We start from the raw sequence: 24,088 nt of genomic DNA on the forward strand, positions 1-24,088 counted from the left end.
CCCCTGCATTGTTGGATTCCGTGGGCATGGGTAGGACTGGATGAGGTGATAAGTCCATCCTTGACAGGTTGTCATATCTCCCATTTCATTCTTCCTGTTTTGGGCCATTTCATCGTTTTGTGATCAATTTTCATGCTATCTTACTTCTGCTTCATTACAGTTTCAGTGCTTTTTTTCTTTTCTCACGTCTTGTCCTCAAGCAAATAGTATCGCATTGTGTTAGCGACGGGAAAGTTAAGTCGCTACTATTCCCCATTATCCAAGTCCCGATATTCCAGGAAGCAGGAAGTAACTATTGAAGGGCAAACGATGCGGCCTTAATTGCTGAGGGCCGGATCGATGGCAACATGTGCATACACATTATGATCGAGGTATATGGCTAAACGGGGTTACCTGTCAATCATCTTGAGCTTGATGATCCTTCACTCTGACCTGAAGGGAATTTTAAGATCGCGTGAAGATCGCAGAGGTATAACTGGGGAACGTCGCCTGAAGTACTGCAGCCCGCTACTTTTCTCGCCTTGCGCGCTTGTTCACCATCAACCTTGCCATTGGCTGAGACCTCGCCTGAGTTTCTCATTCCTCAAGCAATTGTTAACGTTGTTGTTTCCCCCACATTTCTCGCTCCGCAATCGCAAACCGCGAACCGTAGATTGAGAACAAGCTAATTTACACCGGCCAGGAAAGCATACGCTAGAGGATATATGGAAGGCAGATAGAAATGAGTATGGCCACAAGGCTGACGTATAAAAAGCTTATTCATCGAGGGAAAGGAAATGTACGGGATAGATAAGGGACCCCGGTCGTATGTGTGGGGCCCTGTCGTGATAGGACTGCAGTGTGCCTTGATCCATTCAGGCTACATAAGTTGTGCGAGAAATCACAAGGAAATGGAAGTCGGGAATGGGAGGCATGTGAATGTCACGCGGTCCCGAGACAGAGCCCAGCAAGTTTCCTAGTGAGTAAACGAATAAACGAATAAATTAGTGAGTGGGCGGGAGATCAAACTGTTATCCCGTGATTAGCCTCGTGAAATGAGGTCATTATGTTTCAAATTAACTGAGCTACTGTCGCTTGCTATCGATATGTACTTTGGGGAGAAGAGGAAGAAGTGGCAGAGAGCTAAAGAAAAAACAAAAATAACAACTGTAGCACTCAGGATTCCCATGTAGTCCCCTACCATGGTACTAACTAAGCGGTACTCGGCTTAACTTCGCAGATCAGACGGGATGCGGTGCTTCCCGAGTCCTATGGCCACAGATAATCAGATCTGCATTCCCACCTCTGATGAATAATTATACCGCGCGAGAGTTGACAGACGAAGACAGCTAGTTGAAAAGCCACTTGCATACGTGAGCGAGAGTGAGGCTTGTGATATAGGTAGACGCCACGGATGTGAACGCAGTCGGAATATTGTGAATTGTTTCCGACGTGATGTCAATACAATGTCAAGCCATCAAAGTTTGCTCTAAAGCCAGCGAATGACCAGAAACCGTGGGAGAAAGCGAGGCGAGAGCGAGAAAGGCGAGCCGACCAATCAGTGCATAGCTCGCCCCAGCATTTAGCATTTCGCATGCGCAGAAGTAGCCATTCGGACAAGACCGACTGGGTGAGTAGCAGCTTTGTTTCCTTTGATTGTGATTTGACTAAACTTTTGCCATCTTGCCACTTTGCACTCCCGAAAACCCCACTCACCTGCTGGGTAGGTCTCTGGTCAAGATTTTCGTGTCCTAATCGGGGGAAGCTGAGGTTGTAGCAGGAAACGATCATAATGGCCTAAGGCAGCAGCAGGAGGGTCGTAAGCCCTGTACTATAAGCGTAAGCATCGCTATCGGTCCGCTCACGCGCATCTGCGCCAAATCCAGCGTGCGACCGAGGCAGGCGTGCCTTGAAAGCTAAGTTACTAATCTGAAATCGGCAGGAGCAGGCACAAAGAGTTCAGGGTTTCCACTGAACGGTGAGCGGCAACCTGGGTCAAACTTGAGGCTGCTTATTGGTCCCGTCATATTATATTGTTATATTGTTATATCATATTGTCATATTAAACAACCAGATGTCTCAACTTCCCTCAAATCCCCCTCCAACACGCCCCCTCAGCTAGGCTAGTAACTTGACCATGGCTCCACGGGTGACTCGGGTTACGAGGGCTTCTGCCAGTGTGGCACCGGATGACCAAGGTTGGTTTCACTGGAGGGTGTATTTGCATGCAGCTCATGGTTTTATTTGCCTTGCAAACGCGACAATGGTCATCCCTTTTGGCGTGATGTCAAGGATCGAAGAGCCATAGTAGGCCCAGACTCGGAGCACAGCCAAAACGTAGACGTCGCAAACGCGTTCTGCGTGAACAGAGCGCAACGGAAAGTGAAGACGGTGAATGATGCAAGTTTGATATATTGGGGAAGGAAGATTGAATTCTTCTTCTTTACCAGTGGAACAACTGCCTCGCAGCAAGAGGCCTAAGAGGCAACAGTGGAAGAAAGAGGGCGAAAGGAGTGCTGTCCAGACAAAGCGTGGAAAGTTGCAATCTCTCATGGAGAAATTGCCAATTGAAATCGTCTCTGAAGTGTGTGCAATCTCTCAGATGCCTCTGGCATTCTGGGACAAGAAAGACTTTTCATCTTCTCCCAGATTTGTTCCCACCTTGGACCTCCGGATCTGCTTCATCTCGTGCGGTCTGCAAAGAACTTCGCGCAATATCTTCTCAGACCAAGTGCCGCTGGGGTGTGGAAAGCGGCTCGGGAGGAATGTGCTCTAGACATGCCCCCCATTCACCCGGATCTTACGGAGCAGAAGTATGCTTTTTTGGGCTTTGGCTCAACTTGCCAGGTGCGATAGCCTCCAGCGTCAGACATTTCTCTCCCACCCGCCTTCTCACTGTGCGATCTCATAGAATTGTGGGAGCATCACACGTTCGGCTGTCGACTGGTACTTGCGGAGGCGATGGTGCTCTGCATGTCAGGAGATTGTGTGTGTAAAACGAACAACTTTTCTGTCCAACGTCCTCTACTAACGCCAAATAAACGGTCATCACAGAATTGAATCGGAGTATTGCGACCTTAATCGTAAATGGAATCAGCTCATAGAAGATAAACGCCAGCGCTGGAAGCATGATGCGATCATTCACCAAAACTGGGTTTCCGGTGAGCGAGGTTCTGCTATCAGCGATCATCATTATCTGATTATGTCATATGGAAGTACATGAGGGCCGTGCTCGTAGGCAGTATCGCTCTTTTCTTGCCTGTCCGATTAGCGAGTACAACGCTTTCTTGTTGAAAGCACAAGAACTCACCGATAAGGAGTGGAAAGTGTATGTTGCGGAGCAACAAGAAAAAAAGGAGGCATTGACTATGGTATTTGGTCAATTTCATCCCGTCCTCATTTTTGGATTATAATTTCCGCTTCAGCATGCGAAATTGTGTATGGGATGGATCAAGAGACGCATTTCTAGTCACCAGGACGAATTACTTGCGCTCCGCCACGATCGTAAGGCAGCGTGAGTCCTCATTCTATCTATATTGCCCATAGTGACTGACTGCGGACTTGTCCAGTGTGAGATCGAGATTGCAGGATATGGGATTCGCGGAAGTATTCATTGATTTGGCAATTCATGATGGATTCACAGGACTCCAGGTATCCAAACGTTTGACAAATAATGGCATGTTAACTGAACTATTCGATATCTTTATCGTTGGCTGATCAACGCCACTTGCTGTAGAATGGGCCCGGATGGAAAATCGTGTCGTCGGCGTCGTCAGAAAGCACGAGCAGGATTACGTAACCCGGGGTCTTTATTATGCAAACCAATGTGTTATCTCAAAGTATCGGCCATGGTACGAATGCCACAATCCAGGTGACGAGTTTTGGCCTCTCCCATTTGATATTTGGGCAGTCCCTGCCGTCAAGGTAGGATGATCATACTTGATATTGCATCAACTTAGTGGTCACCTCCGACTAACCTTTGAAGGATCTCCTGATTGAATACATGGAATCCACCCTCCATCAGGTTCAAGATCGCCGACACTATCCCGAGGTTCCTGACACCGTACTCGACTCCCTGACACTCCGCTTCAAAGAAATTGCCAACGATTACTCGATGAATTCCAAGACGGAGCTAATGAAACTGATTCCCGATGAGTTCAAACTGTCGTCTATGCAAGAAACGTTAGGACTAGCTAGAACTCTCTTCGCGAAACCACCAGATTCCACCATCACCAGATATCCTTGCCCTCCACGTGGTCGATATGGTTGGCGTTGGTGCAAGCTTGCATCCGCCATAATGAGTGATATCATCACCCTGGCTGGACACGACCCTAATGCTATGGCTTTTCCACAACTTCTGGAAGAGGATATTTGGGTTGAATGTCTTACCTGCGCTCAACCTGATCAGGGAACTAAAGCTAAGGTGTTTGTGGCTATGGACGCTGTGAGTAAACCGGGTGATCCTGAGGTTTTTCCTCCATTCATCTTATTACTAGGTAGTTCACTGTTATAAAAGTCACCGCCTCAACACGGTCACCTACAAAAAAGCAGTGCGATGGAGGATTCTAGAGGGGCAGGAGCTTGAATCCGCTAGAACGTCGGGTGGAGTGGTCAACGGGCGGTGGCCGTGTTTGCTCTGTGAGTATGGTACGTATAAAGGACCCGACTTTGCCAGTGAGGACTCCGTCCTTGAGCACATTTCGTCGCAGTAAGATATGGTTTCTTTTTGAGTGGTGGTTGGGATTTGGCACTTCTAATCGTTTTCTTCCAGACATCCTGGTGCGCGCCCGGATTTACAGTATTGCTATCTTGGACCGCATCACCAAGCGCCTCGGAAGCCTGTCCTGATTCAGCACACCTTGGAGACTCCAGGTTGATCCGTTTGTTTTGAAACTGCCGGAAGCATACACTGCTTATTCTCTTTGTCACTATCCCTGGAATAGCGTTGTAAATGACTGTGCGCGAGACAATTCAACAAGAAAGTTACAAAATAGGAGTGTACACCTCGATGCGAACTGAGGGAAAGAAAGATTCTCATTGGTTATGCATGAGCTTTCAACAAAAGTGGGCACAGCCTAATCAGGCCGACACTTAATCCAAGGAAGAGGACTCCGTCACTCCTCAGCGCATTTTGTAATCACATTCTTTTCCTTTTTTATTGTCCTTCAGGAAGGATTATGAGAGTCATTTCGTTCATACCCTTGAATTTCTCTGCCACTTCTCCGTTTTGATTTGGTAAACTTCTCGTTCATGCCCCTGGACTCTCCTATGCTTGGATCTTGTTGGTTGGAGTCATGGCAGCTTGGATATCGCTGATACACATCATAGTTCGTGAAAGATGGGTAACACGGGGTGTTCAACCTCATGCCGATAGAGGGAATTTAAGGATGAATATTACATAAGGAACATACTGCAACCAGAACGAAAAATGCCCTCTGGACCATTTGGCCAAACGATGCGTGATAGTCTTTCGTGTACGGTACCGAGCTATAGATGGTGCGCCAGCCTCTGTGGGCATGCAGCCCTCGGTGCTCTCTTTAAAACTCCTTGCCCAACTGAGTGAGTAGCCCTGGACATGCTGTCCGTCGACCCCGACTCTGTTCGGTGGTGGTGGAATCGGGAATCTGCAACTACTAGACTCGGTACCGAAGTGTACATTCAGTTCCACAGTTCCGGCCCCGCCCCACGGAAGCAACCACTGAATCAGTACTTGAAAGTTGAAGTGAGACGAACAAGCAGCGGACGGCTTCCAACCAGTATGGTAGGGGACGTCGGCACAGATTTCACTAAAGGCACGTTTGACTTCGTTATCAAAGTTGACCCCACCGAGCTTACTCAAGTTGGTCCTGCATGCTCATGGTCTACACCTCCACGACGCATCTGATGGTGGTCATAATCTATTGAATTGCGCATGTCTCTTGTGCGATAAAGGTGATAGTCAAGGAGAAGAAGAGGGTGAGTACACGAGAGCTGCATTGTTGCCAAAAAAAGGCGCGGACTCAACACTCGCGCTTCATTGCTGGGACACAGACGCGTTCAAGATTGAGGTTCAATGTGGGTGATTCTTTTCTGGAAAGCGGAGACACCTGACATGATCTGCCTCTGTTTCTGCAGCGGGGATGAGACTTCGCAAACGCGTTCGGCTTACAGTGGGAACTGAAGATGGCGAGCAATGTGAGTCTAATCAGGGGAATGGAGGAACTGGATTCGTTGACGTTCCACTACCAAGCCTCATCTTCATCAGAAGATCTTTCCTATGTCAAGAAGCCTAAGAGGGAACCGTCAAAGAAACAAGGTTCGAAAAGTGAAGGACGTGTTTCTGGTTCCGGGAAAAGGAAGCGTGCCAAGTTGCAGCTGCTCATGGACAAAATGCCAACTGAGATCATTCTCGAAGTATGTGCTGCTTCTCGACGTTTTGGATGTACTTGTGAGAAATTTCGCTGTTGTCCCAGATTTGTTCCCATCTCGAACCTCGCGACCTGCTTCATCTCGTGCGATCCGCAAAGGTCTTTGCGCAATATCTGCTAAGACCAAGTGCTGCAGGGGTATGGAAAGCCTCTCGAGAGGAGTGTGTACCGGACATGCCCTCAATTCACCCAGACATCACAGAGCAGAAATATGCTTTTCTTGGCTTCGGCTCCAATTGTCAGGTGCGAGAACCTGTTGTCAAATCTTTATCATCCCTCTCCTCCGTTCTCATTTCGTAACCTTACAGAGCTGCGGGACCGTCACACCTTTGCCTGTCAACTGGTACTTGCGGAAACGATGGTGCTCTAGGTGCCATGACATTATGTATGTGAAACCTTTCTCGCTTGATAGTTATCCCTAAACACTAAATGACTATCCTAGGCTTACTTTAGCGTACAGCGAAACCCAGTTATATAGTCATCCACAATATATTCGCGGATGCAACAGACATGAAGTCGTCCTTTACCAAGCCGACGTTCCTCGTGGGTGCAGTTCAACTGCAGATTATAACGATCTCTGACTCCATGTCACGGAAGGCTATGGGGCTAGGAGGCGAAATTACTGGTTCCGCGCATGTCCAGATAGCGAGCTCAAGGCTCTCAGGTTAAAGGCGCAGGAGCTCACCGATGAGGAATGGGTGATATACGTTTCGGAGCAAAAAGAGAAAAAGCGGGCGTTGGATGCTGTATGAGTCAAATTTTATCTCCCTCACTGATTCAGATGATGATTTTCCCCGTATTCTAGCACGCGAAATTATGCACAGATTGGACTAGGAAGCGCATTTCCGGTCGCCAGGACGAGTTATCTTCTCTCCGCCGTGAGCGTGAGCAAGCGTAAGTCCCCGTTCTGTCCATGGTGTTATCTATAATTCACCGCTGAATTTGTCCAGCGTGAGGTCAAGATTGGAGGCGATGGGATTCGCCAGCGTGTTCATTGGCCATGCCATCGAAAGAGGATTTACGGGGCTCCGGGTGTCCCGGCGCTTGACAGATAAAGGCAAGTTGCCTGAAGCCCCCATAATCCTGTTCGTTGGTTGATCAAAGTCACCTCCCCTAGAATGGGCTGGAATCGAACGACATGCCGTTCAGGCAACCGAAGAGCGTGAGCGGACCTATACAGAATCATTTTCTTATCGGGCAAGATGGCGCATTCTTTCAAGCTATCGGTCCTGGTACGAATGCCACGATCCAGGAAATGAGTTCTGGCCCACTCCCCCGGATATATGGACGCTTGCCGCTGTCAAGGTAGACACATTCTCTCAGAGTTGTTCTTCACCTAACAACCCATACCTTCGGAGGACTCTTTAATTGAGATTTTGAAGACTAATTTTCATCATCTTCAAGATACCGACGAAGTCCCCGATATCATAATCGAAACTCTGGCGCTCCGCTTTGAAGACATTGCCAACAATCACTCAATCAGTTCTAGGTCGGAGCTGCTCGAACTTGTCCCTATGGAGTCCAGACTATCCTCCGTTCAAGAAACGTTAGAACTAGCTCGAACACTCTTTATGAAAATACCGGATTATGATTTTAGAGGCGCTAGATATCCCCGCGTCATACATGGCGATCGAAACACGAAATGGCAGTGGGACGAGCGCGGATCAGCCATCATGAGTGATATCATCATTTTGGCTGGACACGACCCTAATGTCATGACCTTCGCACAATTTTTGGAAGAGAATATATGGGTGGAGTGCCTTGCTTGTACCACCCAAGTAGATCGAGGGAATAGTGTGTTGCAAGCTCCAGAAGCTGTACGTAAGCCGTGTGCTCTTATAATATCTCCACACTCACATTACATATTGCGGAAGGTAAGGCACTGTCATAGATACCACCGCCTCTTGCCCGATGATGAACGTGTGGAATGGAGAATTTTGGAAGGGCAGGAGCTCGAAACCGCGGCATCGAATGCCATAAATCGCTGGTCATGTCTGCTGTGTGACTATATGGATTTCCCCTCTGAGGACCTCGTGCTTGAGCACATTGCATCACAGTAAGATTTAGCTTTGGGTGATGATCAGAGCTAATCATTCTTCCAGACATCCTTGTGCGCGCCCGGATTTACAGTATTGTTATATGGGGATGTATCGTCAATTATCACGAAAACCTATTCCTGATTCAGTGCGCTTGGGGCTGGAAGCCGAGGCCAATGCGACCGGAGTATCCACGACTAGCTCTTAGTTCCTTTCGTACGCTTGCGTTGGATATTTGTTGGGCGGATTTGTGTTAGGAGCTTCCTAATACACTGCAACCCACTCGGGCACTGCGAAGTCAATATATAATCCTGGTGCTAAAGTCAAGTTGCGGAGTGCCCGGCTCCACGCACGCAACCGATCTTCAGTGATATTATCCATTGGATACTCGTGCGAGAACTACCGTGCATGATCTGCACCTTACTATCTGGCTGGTGGCCCCTGCACCAGCGCCTGGACTCGTTTGATTAAATTCAATTTTTCTCCAAGCCTAGCTAACCTTGTACCCGAGCGTGTCATTGAAGGGCTACACTGGGACAATCCCGGCCGAACATCGTCATGCTCCGTGGTGATCACGATGATCACGATGGACTTCTGAATAAAGTTGGGGGAATGGAGCACAAGCGCCCCTCTCGGACATGCTATATCGAAATGACCTGAAACGTGCACCTCCGTGCGAAAGCAGCCAAGCTCGTCTGAGGGTGAACTGACTGCGTTCGTGTATTGGTCAATGGCATAGTACTGGTGCTAGTATTATTCCCCGGAACATTGGTGATCCCCTGATCTTGAACATGCATGAGTCTCGCTGAATGCATTATATACGACGTCCCGGTTCCTCAGGTATCCGAACGAGAAGGCGGAGATACGCATATATATAGACATAGGCCTGAGACGTGTCCTCCCCAGATCCTGCTCCATTTGAGATGTTCGAGAGCCATGTCGAGCTATATTGCAACAGAATTGGCGACTCATGACTCTTCGCTTTGACTTGATCGACAAACCTCATGTATCGTCTCGTCTGCTGATTCCTCACATTCGCTGCAGCATCTTTGCTTCTCCACCGCGCGTCTCTTCGACTGATCCTTCTTAGTGATGGGATTCCTTAGGGAATCACATAAGTATGTTGAGACTAACCTATGTAACTAGCCGCTCAAAGCGCCCATTGACTCAAAGTTCCGCCTATCAGTGCTTTCATGCTCCACCTTACCACACTCTCTTTCCTACACTCTTCCGTCAAACACTGCGGTACGCCATCTAATGAATAGACATTTTGCCCATCGGTGTTGCTGTTGGTGAGGATCCCGGGTATTTGCTTAGGTTTTCGTTCCGTCACTTTTTCGATCGATCTGTCCTACTCAAATACATCTCGGCTCTTTCCTGTTGTTTCTTATAACTTCATTCCCCTTCCCTCGTGTATGTATTGTTTCGTGCACTCAAATTTCAGAAACTTCCGTGGTCATTCTCTTCATCCATTAGCGCAGTTATTATCTCCAGTACTATGGCAGGGGACTTTGGCACAAATTCCGCCAAAGGCAGGTTGAGGCTTCGTTGTTAAGATTGAACCTACTGAAGTTGTTCACTCCACAACACAATTCTGACGATTTTTTGGTCCTCTCTTTTCGTTAGCAGGGATGAGACTTCGCAATCGCGTTGGGGAAACAGCTGAAACTCGGGATGGTGAGTAATGCGGGAATAGGGAGACTGAAACTGTTGACGTTCTGCCCAACTTTGGTTAAAGAAGGTCCTCCTTGTTCCAAGAAGCCTAAAAGGGAACAGTCGAAGAAACAAGTTTTGAAAAGCGAAGGGCACGTTTCTGGTCCTGGACAGAGGAAACATGCCAAGTTGCACTCGTTCACGAAGGAAACGCCAACTGAGATCATTCTCGAGGTATGTGCTGCAACTCTACGCATGGGAAAATTTTGGGCACATTCCTGGAAAAATCGATTGTCCCAGATTTGTTCCCACCTCGAACCTCGCGATCTGCTCCGTCTCGTGCGGTCTGCGAAAGTTTTTGCACAATATCTCCTCAGACCAAGTGCCGCATGGGTGTGGAGAGCCTCTCGGGAGGAGTGTGCGCCGGACATGCCCCCGATTCACCCAGATCTTACAGAGCAAAAATATGCTTTTCTGGGCTTCGGCTCCCATTGTCAGGTGCGAGAGCCTGTTGTCAAATATTCCCCTCCCCGCAACATCCCTTTCCTCTGTTCTCACTTTGTGATTTCGCAGAACTGCGGGACTGTCACACCTGTGCCTGTCAACTGGTACTTGCGGAAACGATGGTGCTCCAGCTGCCATGACATTATATTGTATGCTTCTTAAAAACACCACTCTTGTCGCCCAACAGTCAGCATTAAACACGAAATGATAGACATTCTCCGGCGTACAGCAACATGTCCAGCCTATATGGCCATGTACGCACGTACAAAGGCCATGTACGCATGGACAAAGACCATGACGTCATCCTTTACCAAGCCGCCGTTCCCCGTGAGTACGGTTCAACTGTAAATTATAATGATCTCTGATCCTGTTATTCAAAAGGCTACATGACTTCGAGGCTAGATTACTGGATTCCTGCATGCCCAGTTAGCGAGCTCGAAGCCTTTAGGTCGAAGGCAGAGGAACTCACCGATGAGGAATGGGAGGTATATGTTTTGGAGCGAAAAGAGAAGAAGCAGGCATTGGATGCTGTATGGTTGAGTCTTAACCCCATCTCCGATTCAAGCGATGATTTTTCTCTTCGGTACTTTAGCATGCGAAATTGTGTACAGAATGGACCAAACGGCGCGGTGGATTATCTTCTCTTCGCCACGAACGTGAGCAAGCGTGAGTCCCCCTTCCATCCATGCTGTCATCTATAACGAACCGCTGAATCCGTCCAGCGTGAGGTCGAGATTGGAGGCGATGGGGTTTGCTAGCGTGTTCATTGCACTTGTGATCGAAAGAGGATTTACGGGGCTGCGATTGTCCAAGCGCTTGACAAATAAGGGCAGGTTATCTGGACTGTCCATGATTTTGATCATTGGTTGATCAAAGTCACTTCCGTAGAGTGGGCCGGAATAAAACGACATGCCATTCGGGCGATCAAAGAGTGTGAGCAGCTCTACATAGAGTCGTTTTGCGTTCGGGAAGGGGAACGCATTGTTTCGAGCTATCGGTCTTGGTACGAATGCCACGACCCAGGAAATGAGTTTTGGCCCCCTCCCCCGAAAATATGGACCCTCGACGCCATCAAGGTAGACGCCCGTTCTGGAGTTATTCTTCGCCTGACAACCCATACCTTTGAAGGATTCTCTAATCGAGATTTTGAGACCCAATTTCCATCATCTTCAAGGCGTCGACGACTATCCTGAACCTCCTGATATCACAATTGACACTCTGGCGCCCCGCTTTGAAAACATTGTCAACAATCACTCAATCAGTTCTAGGGCCGAGCTGCTGGGACTAGTCCCTGTGGAGTCCAGACTATCCTCCGTTCAAGAAACGTTGGAACTAGCTCGAACACTCTTTATAAGTTCCCGTTTTGAACCCGCCAGATATCCCTGCTTTGCTTTTGCCAATCACTGGCGCTGGGATGAGCGTGGATCAGTCATCATAAGTGACATCATCATTTTGGCTGGGCACGACCCTAATGTCATGACCTTCGCACAACTTTTGGAAGAAAACATATGGGTAGAGTGCCTTACTTGCGCTCAAGGCAATGTGTTGCAAGCTCCAGAAGCTGTATGTATACCGTGTGCCCTCGCAGTATCTCTGCACTCATATTACATATTACGGCAAGGTGGGGCACTTCCATAGACACCACCCCCACTTGGAATGTGTGGAATGGAGGATTCTGGAAGGGCAGGAGCTTGAGACCACCAGAGCACCAAATGCCGAAAAACGCTGGTCATGTCTGCTCTGCGGATATTGGAAGACTTGCACTGAGGACCTCATACTTGAGCACATTGCATCACAGTACGACCTTGCTTTGAATGATGGTCAAAGCTGATCACCCTTCTTCCAGACACCCTTTTGCGCGCCCGGACTTACAGTATTGCTATATGAGCGTGCATGGTGAACTACCGCGAAAACCTATGGCCCATGCGACCGGAGTATCCACGGCCAACTCTTAGTTCCTTTTGTACGACACTTTCTTGCTTTGGATATTTGTCCTCAATACGGTGCAAACCACTGAAGCCAATACATATTACAAATTTATTTTGATGCTTCTTTCGAAAGGTCAAGATGCAAAGTGTCCGGCGATAGTACTCCACACACCCAACATTCAGGAGGATTATCTATTGGACACTCGTGCCTCACTGCCATGCACAATCTGTTACCGAATCTGGCGAGCGCCTGGGCTTGTCTGATTAGATTTGTAACTATCATGCTCTTTCGTGATGATCACGATGAAGAGTTCCTCTTGAGTGGGCGGAAATCTAACACCCCCAGTTTCAGGTGAATTACGTACGTACGCTTCCGGATTGGTAAACGGACCTCTGGGCGTTAAAGAGAAGTTGGTCACCTGCCTAACCTATGAGGTGCTCTCCTCCTTTGACACGCTGTGGACTGGTGAGCCCAGCAGCCGGATTTGCATGTAGATGGCGCTGGGGCGGAACCTTCTCGGAGCTCTTTCGAAATATCAACTTGCTTAATATCATTATGAGCGCCTTTGGCTAGCGAAAAGCCTGAACTCTTGATCGGACGTTAATATTCAGCGTTGGGCCATCGACCAGCACTATATATACCAGCCTGACCTCACCACCCCATTGAGCAATCGGTTTGGCAATCAAACTGAAGGGATGAATTAAGAGGCTGAGTTCACATGCGCCGAAGCGTATCATCCATATTATTGTCGAAGGTGATCAATTCTCAAGCAAACAATGTGCTCTTGAATTATAGTACCTGATGGAAACATTGCCGCAAAATCGATGTTGCCCAATAATTCAAAGGGATCGTTTGGTACCTCAAACATGGAGAGGCAGCTGAAGCGGTCTGGTGAATGCTACACGTCATTATGTTCAGTTACCTGCTGATATTCCGCTTTTTCTCTTGCATTGGGGCAGCCGCCCATGCCCCTCACTTCCCATTCTTCCGTCTTCCCACCTCCAAGCAACTTCTGCGTTGCAATGAGCCAATCGGTGGGCCGTTCGCAAACACAGTTGTCCTGCCATCGAGGGGCAAAAGACCTTAGAGACATAGTGGGAGAAGCATCAACAGGGGAAGCAGGTAGTGGAGTGGATGGGATCGAGTCTGTTTCCGAGTATGTTGGGACAAGCAAAGATTCAATCATGCAACAACACTGGTTGGATTCTCCGTCAACTGCGATCCACCTGAAGCCGATGAGAGAGGAGAGGCTTACCGAAGATATCGTCAGGGATTTTGAGACCTTTAGTACTTTAACGTCGTTTTCACTTTCTGGATGCTCAAACTTCAACTCAAGAACAATGTCATGAGATATCTCGATGGGTGTGTTCGTTCCTTTTAGCGTTGAAGGTCGTATGAATTCATCACTAGGCAGTCGGGCCAGGTGTGAAATGTGATACGACGTTGCGGATGGTAAAGCGTGAAGTGGGGACAGCTTTGTTACGGCGACGGGAGGTATCGTCGACCTTCGCTGATCATGACGCACACAGTGGGAAGGCACTGAGGTGTCGCGTTCCGAAAAACGTCGTCGAGGCACAGGAGTGCGTGGTGGGACTGAAGGTACCGAGGAAGGTCCTTGGGGCGTGACTGGTGATGATGTAGATGGTGCGTTACTATGCGTCTGGTTCAGGCCATCATGACTGTGTAGAATCCGTTTGTTCCCTTCAGCATCGTGTATTGCATGACGATCAGGGGGGTTGGAGTAATCGACAAGGAAGATGCGTCTCTTATGCTCCACGGTCTGTGGTGTTTTCTTTGGATTCTGAATGGATGATAAATGGTACTTTGCAATAATGAACGCAGACAAGGAGCGAATGAGAAGTGGAGTAGGCGGACCGGCCAAGAGGACGTCGAATTGCATGAGACCCCCAACGGTCAAATGTTGGGATGCCATCGTGATGGCATAGGGCTGTGAATTGAAGGAACGTTAGGTGACAGTGTATGAACCCAAGTTGAGGGAAGGGACCAATACCCCAATGTCGTCCAGGTGATTTTCGATTCTCAGGTTGAAATCTTGCATCTCGCCCTCGCTGCCGATAAGAGGCAATTAGCATGGCATACTTGTAGTCGCAGGGTCTTCTCACTCTGATGGGTTCCCAACGATGTGTATTTCGCGCTCCCTAGTGACGTCGGGCTCCATTAGCCCATCGCCCTTGGCGCAGGCCTGAATTTTGTGATATATTCGTCCATACTGACTGCGCTCATAGGTGGCGATGGACGCAGGTACGACCAGAGTAAACGCAAAAGTATGTTGGCCCTTGCCGAAAGAGCGTTCTTCTTTGCTGCTACATATCGCTACCTCCGCCTCAGTCGTTGCCCCAGCTTCGTACCTAGTGAGACAGAAAACGAACGCAGATCATTACACCGCAGTACCTCGTTGAGAAACAAGCGCTTCACTCACGCATAGTCTTCTGGGAACGATATATTGTAGTACCTCACAAGCTTAACGGTGACTGACTTGATGCGCTTGGGTCTGGGTAACGACAATACGACAACACCCCGAAAGATCGGGTCATTCGAAGGGACGACCTCAGGAGCAGGCGATGGCCTCACGAATAGGGTCGTATCATCTAGATGGATGCTCAGAGTAGCGCTCTTTCCGAGATTTGGCATTATGGAAAAAGGGGGGGAGGGGATACCAACAAGAGAGACGTTGACCGTAACAGGCACTTTTAAATATGAAATATACCACCAACCCAAGGAAATCAATTGAGGGAAATGACCAAGGAGAACATCGGATGCTTAATCAGTCGAGTCATCCAACACCAAAAGCCCGTTCACAGGTCGGGAGGCCTGGCCATGGCGTGGGAAAATTTAGTGACCTTTGGGCGTCATCGGCGATTGAATTAAATGTCAAACAACAGGCACAACGAACCTCTTAGCTTAGCGCCCAAGGGAGGCTGCTTTTCTGGCTCGAGGACATGGAACCGACTGCGTAGCAGAAGGGCCTGGAAGATTCTCTGGACGGTCCCGTGCCCTTGGCCAGAAAATCCGAATTTCTCCGGCGTTTGCGCGCTTAAATCTTAATAATGCTTAATAATACATGGTCAGAAGTGACTCGACCAATTCCCATCTTATCTGATCTGTGCCTTAGACCCCAGTGGCTAATGGCGCCTGACGTAGTTCAAGGCGAAGTGGAGGCTTGTCGATCGCTCCGTCGAGAAGCCTAGTAGCAGAAGCTATCTTGTTACATACAGAATATTGTGCCGATTGGCTATACTACGCGATTTGTCCGCAGGAATTGCTGAAACACTGCCCGCCTCTTTCAACCTTCCGGGTGTTATCCGAACTCTGGCCTTATAACACCAGCTGACATGCTGGCTTATTGTGACCAGTTCGACCTCGACATTTGGTCAAAAGGGTACGTTACTCCCAGGCCGTTGGAGCGGGGGTAGGTTCACCGAAGTGAAATGATGGTTCCTGGCCCTTTACATTGGTTCGCAATAGAATTGCGGCCGGCCCGTGTATATCGCGCGTTTCCAGAGCATCAATCTCTGAAATCAACGCCCTTGCAAACGACAACTCCAGCTCGATCTCGTTTTCCTCTTACTTCACAGCCTGACCATCCGATCGAGGTGAAGCGAGCGCAAAGCGGGGAGGCTTGAAGTGATGAGATGCGCCCCATCATCCAGCAGGCGCCGGATCTTTATGTTGCACGCATCCACATCCTAAGTATGCATTATAGGAAGTATGGGAATCATAGTGTAGGATGCGCCATATTATTGAAGAGTTGCCCCAGGCGACGTTACTAGTGTCGCACCTGTCCAGTTGACGAGCCTGGAGCCCTTAACCCCCGAAATTGATAGCTGACAGCACCACCAGCGACAGGAAAAATGCAGAAAGGCAAACAAGTGAACTTTAGCCCATTTCCAATCCAGTTCCTGGTCAAGCATGCAGAGTCGTGCACGGAAGGAATGCCGGAAGAAATGCACCCTCCTCAGGCAATGTGAGTATTTGCGGTTCCCCATACGTGCTGCCATTCTCCATAACTGACCGCTGAGCGGGTCCAGCGTAAGGTGGATATGAAGCTTGTCAGGGATCGGCCGGAAGCGGTACGAGGGGCCAAGCACTCGCTGAATGAGGGGAAAGCACCCTTTATACCAACTATGGCCTGGATCCGTTTGCTGTAGGAGGGTTGGTTCAGATGGATCGACACACCACTCAGGTAGTCCAGATGCACGAGGACTGACGTCCCGTTTCCTTGGAAGTATTCCACCATTTTCTGATATCAGATATCAGCCCGGCGTCTTGCTTCTAGGACAGTGCCGTAATCACCCAACGGATTTTAAGGTCCCTGTGCTCTGCTCGGGAAAATTGGAACTAGCCCAAACCTATTTTGCCGATGGATTTGACCATCACTGGGTGTCTTCGCCTTTCGGGTCTTCTCTGAGGCTGCAAGTGGATTCGGTTGATCCAAAACATCCAACTGGTTTGTGGGCTTGGGTTGGGACTAAAAACCGGTGGTTTGTAATTTGGTGTAACCTGTTCGGCCACTACAGACTTGGATTGCTGCCTCAACTTGCGCCAATCTGATCGAGTTCCAACCCAGACCGGTCCGGATCTGACCTTTCAGGAGCCTTACTCTTCTTGGGCGTCCTGAGCATGACTTCAGAGCACGGCTGCATCAGCCATTTTGAGTCCATTGATGTCTCGGCCAGACGCGACACCGGTAAGTGGTATGGCACGATCCTCCGCTCTGCTGTCGCTCCTTGTCTAATTGTCGCTCTGTACAATTCCTCAAACCTTGACCGAGTACCCCCGACCTGCTGCGGTCCCTGTGCTCAGGAAAGTTCCTTGGAGTTCGTTGCCGACTCACACTTTGGCGCTCGCTTTCGGTGTTATGCGTTATCGTATAATCTCAATATCCACAACGCATCCGACTGTAACGGCTCATTCAATCAATATGTAATAGCTTTTCCGCAATAAAAAAGATCCCTCACTCCCAATTTATGCATTGCACGTCTCCATCATTACTTCACTCGAATGCCACGGGGATTACCTGATTTTCAACTTTCTCTGTTTAAGCTTCATTTCCTGAACCGTCTTTTGTCGAGTGGATCCAAGAGCGCCAGAAGTTTTGTCTTCCTCAGATGATATGCCCCCACTAACATAGCCTGCTAACCTGGGAAAGATGGATGAATGACAGCAGTAAACATACATTAGATGCTGGAAAACACCCCGCGGACCAGGCGTGAAGTGACCTTCCCTGACTCCGACGAGAGACGCTTAAAACAGGGACCTCATCCCTGAAAGTATTCCCAGTCATAAGAGGCAGCCTTGAAACCGGAGCCCCAGGGCATCAGAGAACCGAGGCCATGCAAGGTGAGGGTTGTCCGCATCCCGTGTATAATATATGGGGAGTTAGGCTCGTAACCGAACCCTCTCAAATTCTCCTGGCGTCGGTAGGCGCGAGTCTGGAAGGGATGTTCCAACAACAAGCTCAGCAGTGCAATTAAACGCTGATTAATGATTCTCCACATGAAAGTCACACGTAGGGACGGAGCACGAACCTCGGCTTAACTAATCAATCTACTCGGTAGCTAGGATCAGGACTGGACTTTCTGCAGAGCAAAGTGGCCATCGTGCGGGAACCATAAGTAGAGACCGCTTATTGCTTCTGGATGTGTGTACAGAATCCCAAAGGTTATAGACAGCGGGTCGATTGCGATCATGGGTGGATGAAAGTCAACATCGATCAAGGAGGGCAGCCCTGAAGAGCTTACAAAGCAACACACCGTTTTCCTGACACTCCAGCCACTCTTATTTCTGGGCAGATTGGACAACAGAGACATAGAAGTGATTGGTGGCTAGCACTGCTAGGAAAATGAGAGCATGCTAGCCCATGGGGTTGCTCTCCCTCGAAAGTGAAGCGAACATGGCCACTGGAGGTATGGTCGCATTCCAACGCTGTTCCCGGTGTCGACAATCTAGGTGAAGGCGTCTGCCTTGTTTTCACACCGGGTTCTGCTCATCTACAAACTAGTTAGGGACGCAGAATTAAGTGAGGGGCCAGCTTGTGGATCTGAATAAGAAAGAAAAGACAATGTCTGAAGTTTGAGTGGTGCAAACGTTTGTCCTCGTTTGCGGGGGACCGAAACTAGACGAACAGCTTTAAGTAACGCGAGCTGAATTACGTTTGATGAGACGGAGGCAAGGAAACCAGGTGCAGCGGGGACGCGGATACGCACCTCATTATACCTTCGCATCAGAGATAAGTTCGGCCGGTTAGATATCACGCAAAGTTGCAAGAGTGCAATAGCCCAGAAGTTCATGCAGGAAGGAAGCTGTGCAATCCAGGAAATCACCACTTGGTGCCTGAGGGTGAAGAAGGATTCGTAATACTCATCTTTTTCCTTCGTAAAGAAATCTCAGTGGCAGGAGCAGTGGCAGTGGTGGCACCCAGCTATTTGCAATTGTCACGAGGATGGCGCTTCTGCGAACGTGCATCCATGCAACGTGGCGAGGAGTCATGGATTTTGCTTCTTGTCAAGGTATCTATCTCTCCTAGGCGGCTAACCCTCTCATTACTATCATGCCATCAACTTCCTCTGGTGTGAAAGGCAAAGGTACAACTATGTCCGCTCTCCTCAACCGAGGGGGTGAATCCTTAAAGTTTTGACTCTTTCCCGAGACTGAGCGATTTGGGATTGCACTGAGTTGCTTTGATTGGGTTTGATTTCATCATCACTCTATGCGCGTTGAGTGTATTACCACCGATACTAATTGTGTTTCTCATCTGGTATCTTTGCATCTCCGGTCTATGGTTTGCTGACGGGTGTTCACTCTGTTTGAATCGTACAATGTTTTCCGGTACAGTGAGTACCTGACGCAGGGGAAGGAAAGTTGCGTTCCTTGGGTGTTGGGTCTTCAGTCCTGAGCACTACAGCACAGCTGCAACGGTTGCTCGCTAGAAGGCCACGTCCCAAGGTGGTTTCCCCCCAGAGTAATCGACGTATGCAACCCCCTTACCCAGGCTCTCTGTCGCAGAAATATTCATCTGTGACGATCAGCCTTTTCCCAGGTAGCAATGGGGAGGAACGCGCTTGACCATCAACCTCGCCATCAGTGACGGAATCTCAGAAAGTGGAAGCCATACGCGAACTCGCTACCATTCTAAGGTGCAAGTATCATTGACAGTGTTCAAAGGATTGAGGACCTTCGTCTCGTACCTGGTATCGGCCCGATCACCGCTATCTGCTTCAATCGCCTGCAGAATCGCTCGGGGCCGCCATTACTCCAATAATACTCACCGTCCAAGCTAGGGACCTTTGACTCTACTCTCACCTGTGTATCCTAGATCGATTCACTAGCCCTATAAAGTTGATTTGGCCTTGAGCAATCACGATGATTGGGTTTCACCTGCAGCCACCCGGACAAGGATTTGCACGTGGATTCGTCAAGGCCTCAATGGGACCTCGTAGACTGCGAATCTGTTTCATTTCCGCAAGTTAAGAGCTTGAGGCTACATGCATCACTGGTGGCACAGCGGAAAATAACCAACAGTTTCTCTCAGTCCTCCATCGTCTTCAGATCTGCACCAGTCTCGAACGGTGCCCCTGTCTTGGCCCTGACCTCGTCGATGGTCACGCCAGGGGCGAGCTCGGACAGTGTCATCTTACCAGCTTTCCGATCGATATCGAAGACGCACTGTGAACACGCGGCTATCAGTCATCTCACCCTAGAGGGAGCCCCTGGAATACCAACTTACCAAATCAGTGATAATCTGGCTAACACATCTCAAACCCGTCAGCGGAAGGTTGCATTTCTCCAAAATTTTGTGCTCTCCGTTCTTATTTACGTGATCCATCAGCACAATAACTTTTGTGCCATCCGGATTTGATACAAGATCCATAGCGCCGCCCATACCCTTAACAACCTTTTTTGGGATCATATAGTTGGCTAGATCACCGGAAGACGAAACTTCGAGAGCCTGGAATTGATTACGATAAAAGGAATCTAAATCAGATTAACGATAGCCAATCAGGGGTTAGCTTAGCACGTACACCAAGCATTGCCACATCAATGTGACCGCCTCGAATCATGCCGAAACTTTCCTCCGAGCCAAAAGTAGAGGCACCCGGAAGGAGTGTCACCGTTTCTTTTCCCGCATTAACGATGTCCCTATTGGCGGTCATAATTAAGATATTCGGCCCCAAACAAATTAAGTTCCCCCTCCCCGGTCTCGTTGATCGATCTGTTGATCCAGGGGGGATCAAAGGGGAAGCAAAATGACTCACGCATCTACCTCTTCTTCGGTGGGGTAAGGACCCATGCCAAGTATACCATTCTCACTTTGCATATGCACATGCACTCCCTCTGGCAAGAAACTGGGGGCGAGCATCGGCATTCCGATTCCCAGATTAACGTAATACCCGTTCTTCAGCTCTCTGGCAGCCCGCTTAACGATACGCTCTCGTCTTGCCACTGCTTCATCCTTCTTCTCTTCCACGACGGAGACCGGAGACTTGGCAGAAGGAACAGAGGGGCGGGTGGTGCGGATCTCGATTTGTTTTGGGGCAGCGGCCGGAACGACGCGGTCAACATAGATGCCTGGAATATGGATGTGTTTGGGGTCGAGAGAACCTACGGGGACAATTTCTTCGGCCTCGAGGATAGTAAGCTTCGCACCGCGAGCCATCGCACCCCCAAAGTTCTGTTGAGTATATCTGTCCATGGCGGTCGAGAGAGCGGGTGCCGTGAGAATGAAGGAGAACGGTGTACGAGATGGATGCGGACCTGAAAATTGCGTTTCCGTACGCATCGGCCTTCCAAACTCGGACAAACGCATAATCAGCATGCCTGAGTCAAAAGCCGTAGCGATGAGTCAACTTCTAAGCATCGTGGCGAAGAAGACCCACAAAGCCTCCTCCAGGACGTAGTGGCGGCCATTAAATTCTCGCACTTCCTTTTTCTTCCCATGGATAGCTACCTCGCCATTAGGATGGAACCGAATCGGAAGATCACCGGTTTGAATCGCTGTTCCTATCCATGATTGTGAGCATGCTTGTTACGTAGGTAGCTGAGGGGTTGAGCTCACCATAACCTGTGGGTGTGAAAAACGCGGGTATTCCTCGTCCGGCTGCCGCTATCCGCTCGGCGATCGTCCCTTGTGGTGTTAGCTCAACAGAAATTTTGCCTGTGAGATACATGTTGGCGAAAGCCTTGTTCGCACCAATGTACGAGCCTAGAAAGCCGCGCTCCGTGAGAGACGTATCGCACAAGAGTCACACAAATCCGATACATACATATCACTTTTGAGAGTTGTCCCGATTCCAGCAACAAACCAAGCCCACGATTACCTACTCCAGCATTATTCGAAACGGCGGTCAAATTCTGGAGATCAGGCCTCCTGCTCACGGCTTGGATGAGCGTGTCGGGCGTCCCACACAATCCGAATCCCTAGTTTCCGCGATTCATGTTGTCGGGGATCACAAACCTGAGCATACGAGTCAAATTACTCACTCCACTAAATATTGTCGACCCGGATCTCATGTCTGCGATCCCATCTTCCGCTGACTTCCATATCTTATTGTTTGTTCGCTCAGGCCGGACCTCCTGCGGTCGTGGGCCACCAGTTGTGTATCGGCGGACGACCACAACTATATATCGAGCCTGATTTCGCCGTAGAGAGAGCATGGCTCCCTTAGCAAAACCCATAGCGGAGTAGGAATGGATACGTCTAGCACAATGAGTGGCTGCTTTGTTGGCTTATGTAGTCCGTCCAGAATGGGTGTCCAGCTGATATCGTGGGAACCGATGAGGTCGGACTCCACGTGACTATTTCGTCGAATGACAGTCACAAGGCCTTGCCATATATATCGTGGCATTTAGTTCTCATGGCTGCACGCAATGTTCGAGTTCATACAGAGTATGAAATCAAGTGCGGAGGTAGAGAGCAGGGGGAAATTGCACGGATGTCTACTAGTCACTCCAAGCATTTGTTCGCAATATCTTGTAGAGGCCAAAGTCCTGCCTATTTGTTCGCAGCATGCACGGCCACTCTAGCACAATTTCAGAGGTTGTTCAATCTCCTCAGTGGCTGCAGTCTTCACCAGTGGGCATTTGTGCTATCTTATTTCCGCCAAGCGCGGCGAAGGGTCCGATCTGGAGCAAACCATAATGACCCTCGCTAGGGCGCACAAGTCGGCTATCAGCAGGTCTCCCGCCCACCCTTTCCGGACCCTTTACCATTCCTCAGTCACTTTTTTGCTGTTGAGTTAAAGTATAACATTACTTCCAGCATCTACTGCGGCAATGATTTGACAAGCGAATTTGCACTTGTCTGGGGGCCGCGGCGTTTGGGCCGCGCTGGCCTCGGACACTAGTGCGCTATTCTATCTCTTTCTGCAGCTGTTTAGGGGTGACATTGAGTCTCCGCGTACTGTACAAATCCCTGGCTAGAGCTGATACGCAGTCAAGCCATGGAATACTCCTGCTCCTATAATCACTTAATGGCTTTCTATTGTCGTATGGGCGAACCTCTGGTTATTTGGGGAGCATGTATCGGGAGATCATGGAACTGGAAAGACTCAAATGTGTGTTGCGTTCTATAAAGATTCGAAGTGGATCCACTTTGATCTTCTCATGAGTTCGAAGCTGATACATGCCTCAGTAAGCAGGCGCTTCTTTAACTAGTTCCCGGCTAATTCAGCACTAATAACGGGCAGTAACGGGTCTCTATGCTGGTTGGGAGATCTAGTAGTTGCGGCTTTGTAATGCTTGCGCAGGCGTTCCCCTTGTCTAGGAATCTGGTGTCTTTGTCCAACCCACATCCAAGTCCCTAAGCTCCTGAGGTCCCATGTGCATAGTTCCTGATGGGTGGGAAACACACTCAGATCTGGTCCCCTGCACGATCCGAATGTAGAAAGCCCTGGATGCTTTTGCAAGTTGAACAGTCTGTGCACTACCTCATGTCCTCTCCAAGCCATCTGTGTTCAGCAGATCCTGCACCATGGATGTGGATCCCGTTGTCCAATGGGAGCGCCCGCCCTTTTTCGTAGTTTCCCGTTTTTCCATCCCACGCGGCGGGGCCGTACATGATGCCAATCTTTCATTACCGATCCATCAGCGCCTAATGGCCTTCCCCCACGATTCCTATTCTCTCTCACTGTTATTTTCACACCACGTCCTCGCCATCAGCAGCGTCAGAAAAGATGGCGTCCGGATAGTGGCAGCAACCACTCGATCCTCATCCCTGAACGCATCCGCTTCAAACTTCAAGCACATATATCGATAGCAACCACGATATAAACGCACTTCGTGCCTATCCCCCTACCCTGCTTCTACCTCCAACTCGCTTCCGCTTCATCTCCAACATACCTACCCTTAGTCAACACCATTAACCTACTTTCCCCCCATCATCACATCAAAAGCAAGATGCCCGAAATAAATTTAAAAAAAAAAAAGAAAACAGGCCTTTAACTCACTTAAATTTTCGAGCGTCTTTCCGCTTTCACAGCGGCGCCCTCCCTGAGGAATTTTTGCTAGTTCAGTCACAGAGAAGAATTCCGGCCCACTCGCCTTTGCTTCATTCGGTCGATT

At 49.2% G+C, this 24,088-nt stretch overlaps 7 protein-coding genes across 7 annotated transcripts; 5 read left to right on the forward strand and 2 right to left on the reverse strand.

The window, feature by feature from the left end:
* Positions 1 to 2,297: 2,297 nt before the first annotated feature.
* Positions 2,298 to 3,559, forward strand: EI90DRAFT_1880329 (uncharacterized protein). Its single transcript, XM_039052299.1, has 5 exons — positions 2,298 to 2,563; positions 2,629 to 2,826; positions 2,891 to 2,967; positions 3,034 to 3,140; positions 3,196 to 3,559. The coding sequence occupies exons 1-5, from the start codon at positions 2,531 to 2,533 to the stop codon at positions 3,390 to 3,392; spliced, it is 612 nt and encodes a 203-aa protein (XP_038913185.1). The 5' UTR covers positions 2,298 to 2,530; the 3' UTR covers positions 3,393 to 3,559.
* On the forward strand, positions 3,560 to 4,746 carry EI90DRAFT_1880387 (uncharacterized protein). The gene is made up of 3 exons (XM_039052300.1): positions 3,560 to 3,903; positions 3,965 to 4,423; positions 4,480 to 4,746. The coding sequence occupies exons 1-3, from the start codon at positions 3,727 to 3,729 to the stop codon at positions 4,546 to 4,548; spliced, it is 705 nt and encodes a 234-aa protein (XP_038913186.1). The 5' UTR covers positions 3,560 to 3,726; the 3' UTR covers positions 4,549 to 4,746.
* Positions 4,747 to 6,141: 1,395 nt separating this feature from the next.
* EI90DRAFT_3069278 (uncharacterized protein) lies at positions 6,142 to 8,905 on the forward strand (the record flags this gene model as incomplete). Its single annotated transcript, XM_039061148.1, has 11 exons — positions 6,142 to 6,372; positions 6,432 to 6,629; positions 6,695 to 6,771; positions 6,829 to 6,929; positions 6,984 to 7,132; positions 7,192 to 7,280; positions 7,337 to 7,443; positions 7,504 to 7,691; positions 7,745 to 8,203; positions 8,261 to 8,442; positions 8,489 to 8,905. 11 exons carry the CDS (start codon positions 6,142 to 6,144, stop codon positions 8,628 to 8,630), a joined length of 1,923 nt encoding a protein of 640 aa, XP_038913187.1. The 3' UTR covers positions 8,631 to 8,905.
* A 1,470-nt stretch (positions 8,906 to 10,375) lies between these two features.
* On the forward strand, positions 10,376 to 10,714 carry EI90DRAFT_2841470 (uncharacterized protein; the record flags this gene model as incomplete). The annotated part of the gene is made up of 2 exons (XM_039053690.1): positions 10,376 to 10,573; positions 10,649 to 10,714. Coding segments are annotated over 2 exons (264 nt in total), but the record flags the coding sequence as incomplete, so codon positions are not given.
* Positions 10,715 to 10,891: 177 nt separating this feature from the next.
* On the forward strand, positions 10,892 to 12,575 carry EI90DRAFT_1881164 (uncharacterized protein). Its single transcript, XM_039052301.1, has 8 exons — positions 10,892 to 10,906; positions 10,961 to 11,109; positions 11,172 to 11,235; positions 11,302 to 11,408; positions 11,468 to 11,655; positions 11,708 to 12,142; positions 12,201 to 12,376; positions 12,426 to 12,575. Exons 2-8 carry the CDS (start codon positions 11,058 to 11,060, stop codon positions 12,532 to 12,534), a joined length of 1,131 nt encoding a protein of 376 aa, XP_038913189.1. The 5' UTR covers positions 10,892 to 10,906; positions 10,961 to 11,057; the 3' UTR covers positions 12,535 to 12,575.
* Positions 12,576 to 13,171: 596 nt separating this feature from the next.
* Positions 13,172 to 14,732, reverse strand: EI90DRAFT_3069291 (uncharacterized protein). The gene is made up of 3 exons (XM_039061149.1): positions 14,520 to 14,732; positions 13,764 to 14,456; positions 13,172 to 13,703 (listed from the first exon to the last, which is right to left on the reverse strand). The coding sequence occupies exons 1-3, from the start codon at positions 14,565 to 14,567 to the stop codon at positions 13,407 to 13,409; spliced, it is 1,038 nt and encodes a 345-aa protein (XP_038913190.1). The 5' UTR covers positions 14,568 to 14,732; the 3' UTR covers positions 13,172 to 13,406.
* Positions 14,733 to 20,056: 5,324 nt separating this feature from the next.
* EI90DRAFT_2929379 (succinyl-CoA:3-ketoacid-coenzyme A transferase subunit B) lies at positions 20,057 to 22,183 on the reverse strand (the record flags this gene model as incomplete). Its single annotated transcript, XM_039054986.1, has 9 exons — positions 20,057 to 20,194; positions 20,256 to 20,477; positions 20,551 to 20,668; positions 20,785 to 21,213; positions 21,284 to 21,346; positions 21,406 to 21,529; positions 21,585 to 21,731; positions 21,793 to 21,946; positions 22,010 to 22,183. The coding sequence occupies 9 exons, from the start codon at positions 22,181 to 22,183 to the stop codon at positions 20,057 to 20,059; spliced, it is 1,569 nt and encodes a 522-aa protein (XP_038913191.1).
* Between the last annotated feature and the right edge of the window lie 1,905 nt (positions 22,184 to 24,088).

This window comes from Cantharellus anzutake (genome assembly GCF_015039405.1).
Source record: "Cantharellus anzutake strain C23 chromosome Unknown EI90scaffold_44, whole genome shotgun sequence".
Lineage (NCBI taxonomy): Eukaryota > Fungi > Basidiomycota > Agaricomycetes > Cantharellales > Hydnaceae > Cantharellus > Cantharellus anzutake.

Coding starts and splice junctions, on each gene's coding strand:
- EI90DRAFT_1880329 (XM_039052299.1), top strand. CDS start 2,531: ATGGAGAAATTGCCAATTGAAATCGTCTCTGAA. Junction 2,564..2,628: donor CAATTGAAATCGTCTCTGAA/GTGTGTGCAATC, acceptor ATCTTCTCCCAG/ATTTGTTCCCACCTTGGACC. Junction 2,827..2,890: donor GCTTTGGCTCAACTTGCCAG/GTGCGATAGCCT, acceptor GCGATCTCATAG/AATTGTGGGAGCATCACACG.
- EI90DRAFT_1880387 (XM_039052300.1), top strand. CDS start 3,727: ATGGAAAATCGTGTCGTCGGCGTCGTCAGAAAGCACGAGCAGGATTAC. Junction 3,904..3,964: donor GGGCAGTCCCTGCCGTCAAG/GTAGGATGATCA, acceptor TAACCTTTGAAG/GATCTCCTGATTGAATACAT. Junction 4,424..4,479: donor TGTTTGTGGCTATGGACGCT/GTGAGTAAACCG, acceptor ATTACTAGGTAG/TTCACTGTTATAAAAGTCAC.
- EI90DRAFT_1881164 (XM_039052301.1), top strand. CDS start 11,058: ATGGGAGGTATATGTTTTGGAGCGAAAAGAGAAGAAGCAGGCATTGGA. Junction 11,110..11,171: donor AGAAGCAGGCATTGGATGCT/GTATGGTTGAGT, acceptor TCGGTACTTTAG/CATGCGAAATTGTGTACAGA. Junction 11,236..11,301: donor ATCTTCTCTTCGCCACGAAC/GTGAGCAAGCGT, acceptor GAATCCGTCCAG/CGTGAGGTCGAGATTGGAGG.
- EI90DRAFT_3069291 (XM_039061149.1), bottom strand. CDS start 14,567: ATGCAAGATTTCAACCTGAGAATCGAAAATCACCTGGACGACATTGGG. Junction 14,457..14,519: donor ATCACCTGGACGACATTGGG/GTATTGGTCCCT, acceptor TTCAATTCACAG/CCCTATGCCATCACGATGGC. Junction 13,704..13,763: donor AATCCCTGACGATATCTTCG/GTAAGCCTCTCC, acceptor GAATCCAACCAG/TGTTGTTGCATGATTGAATC.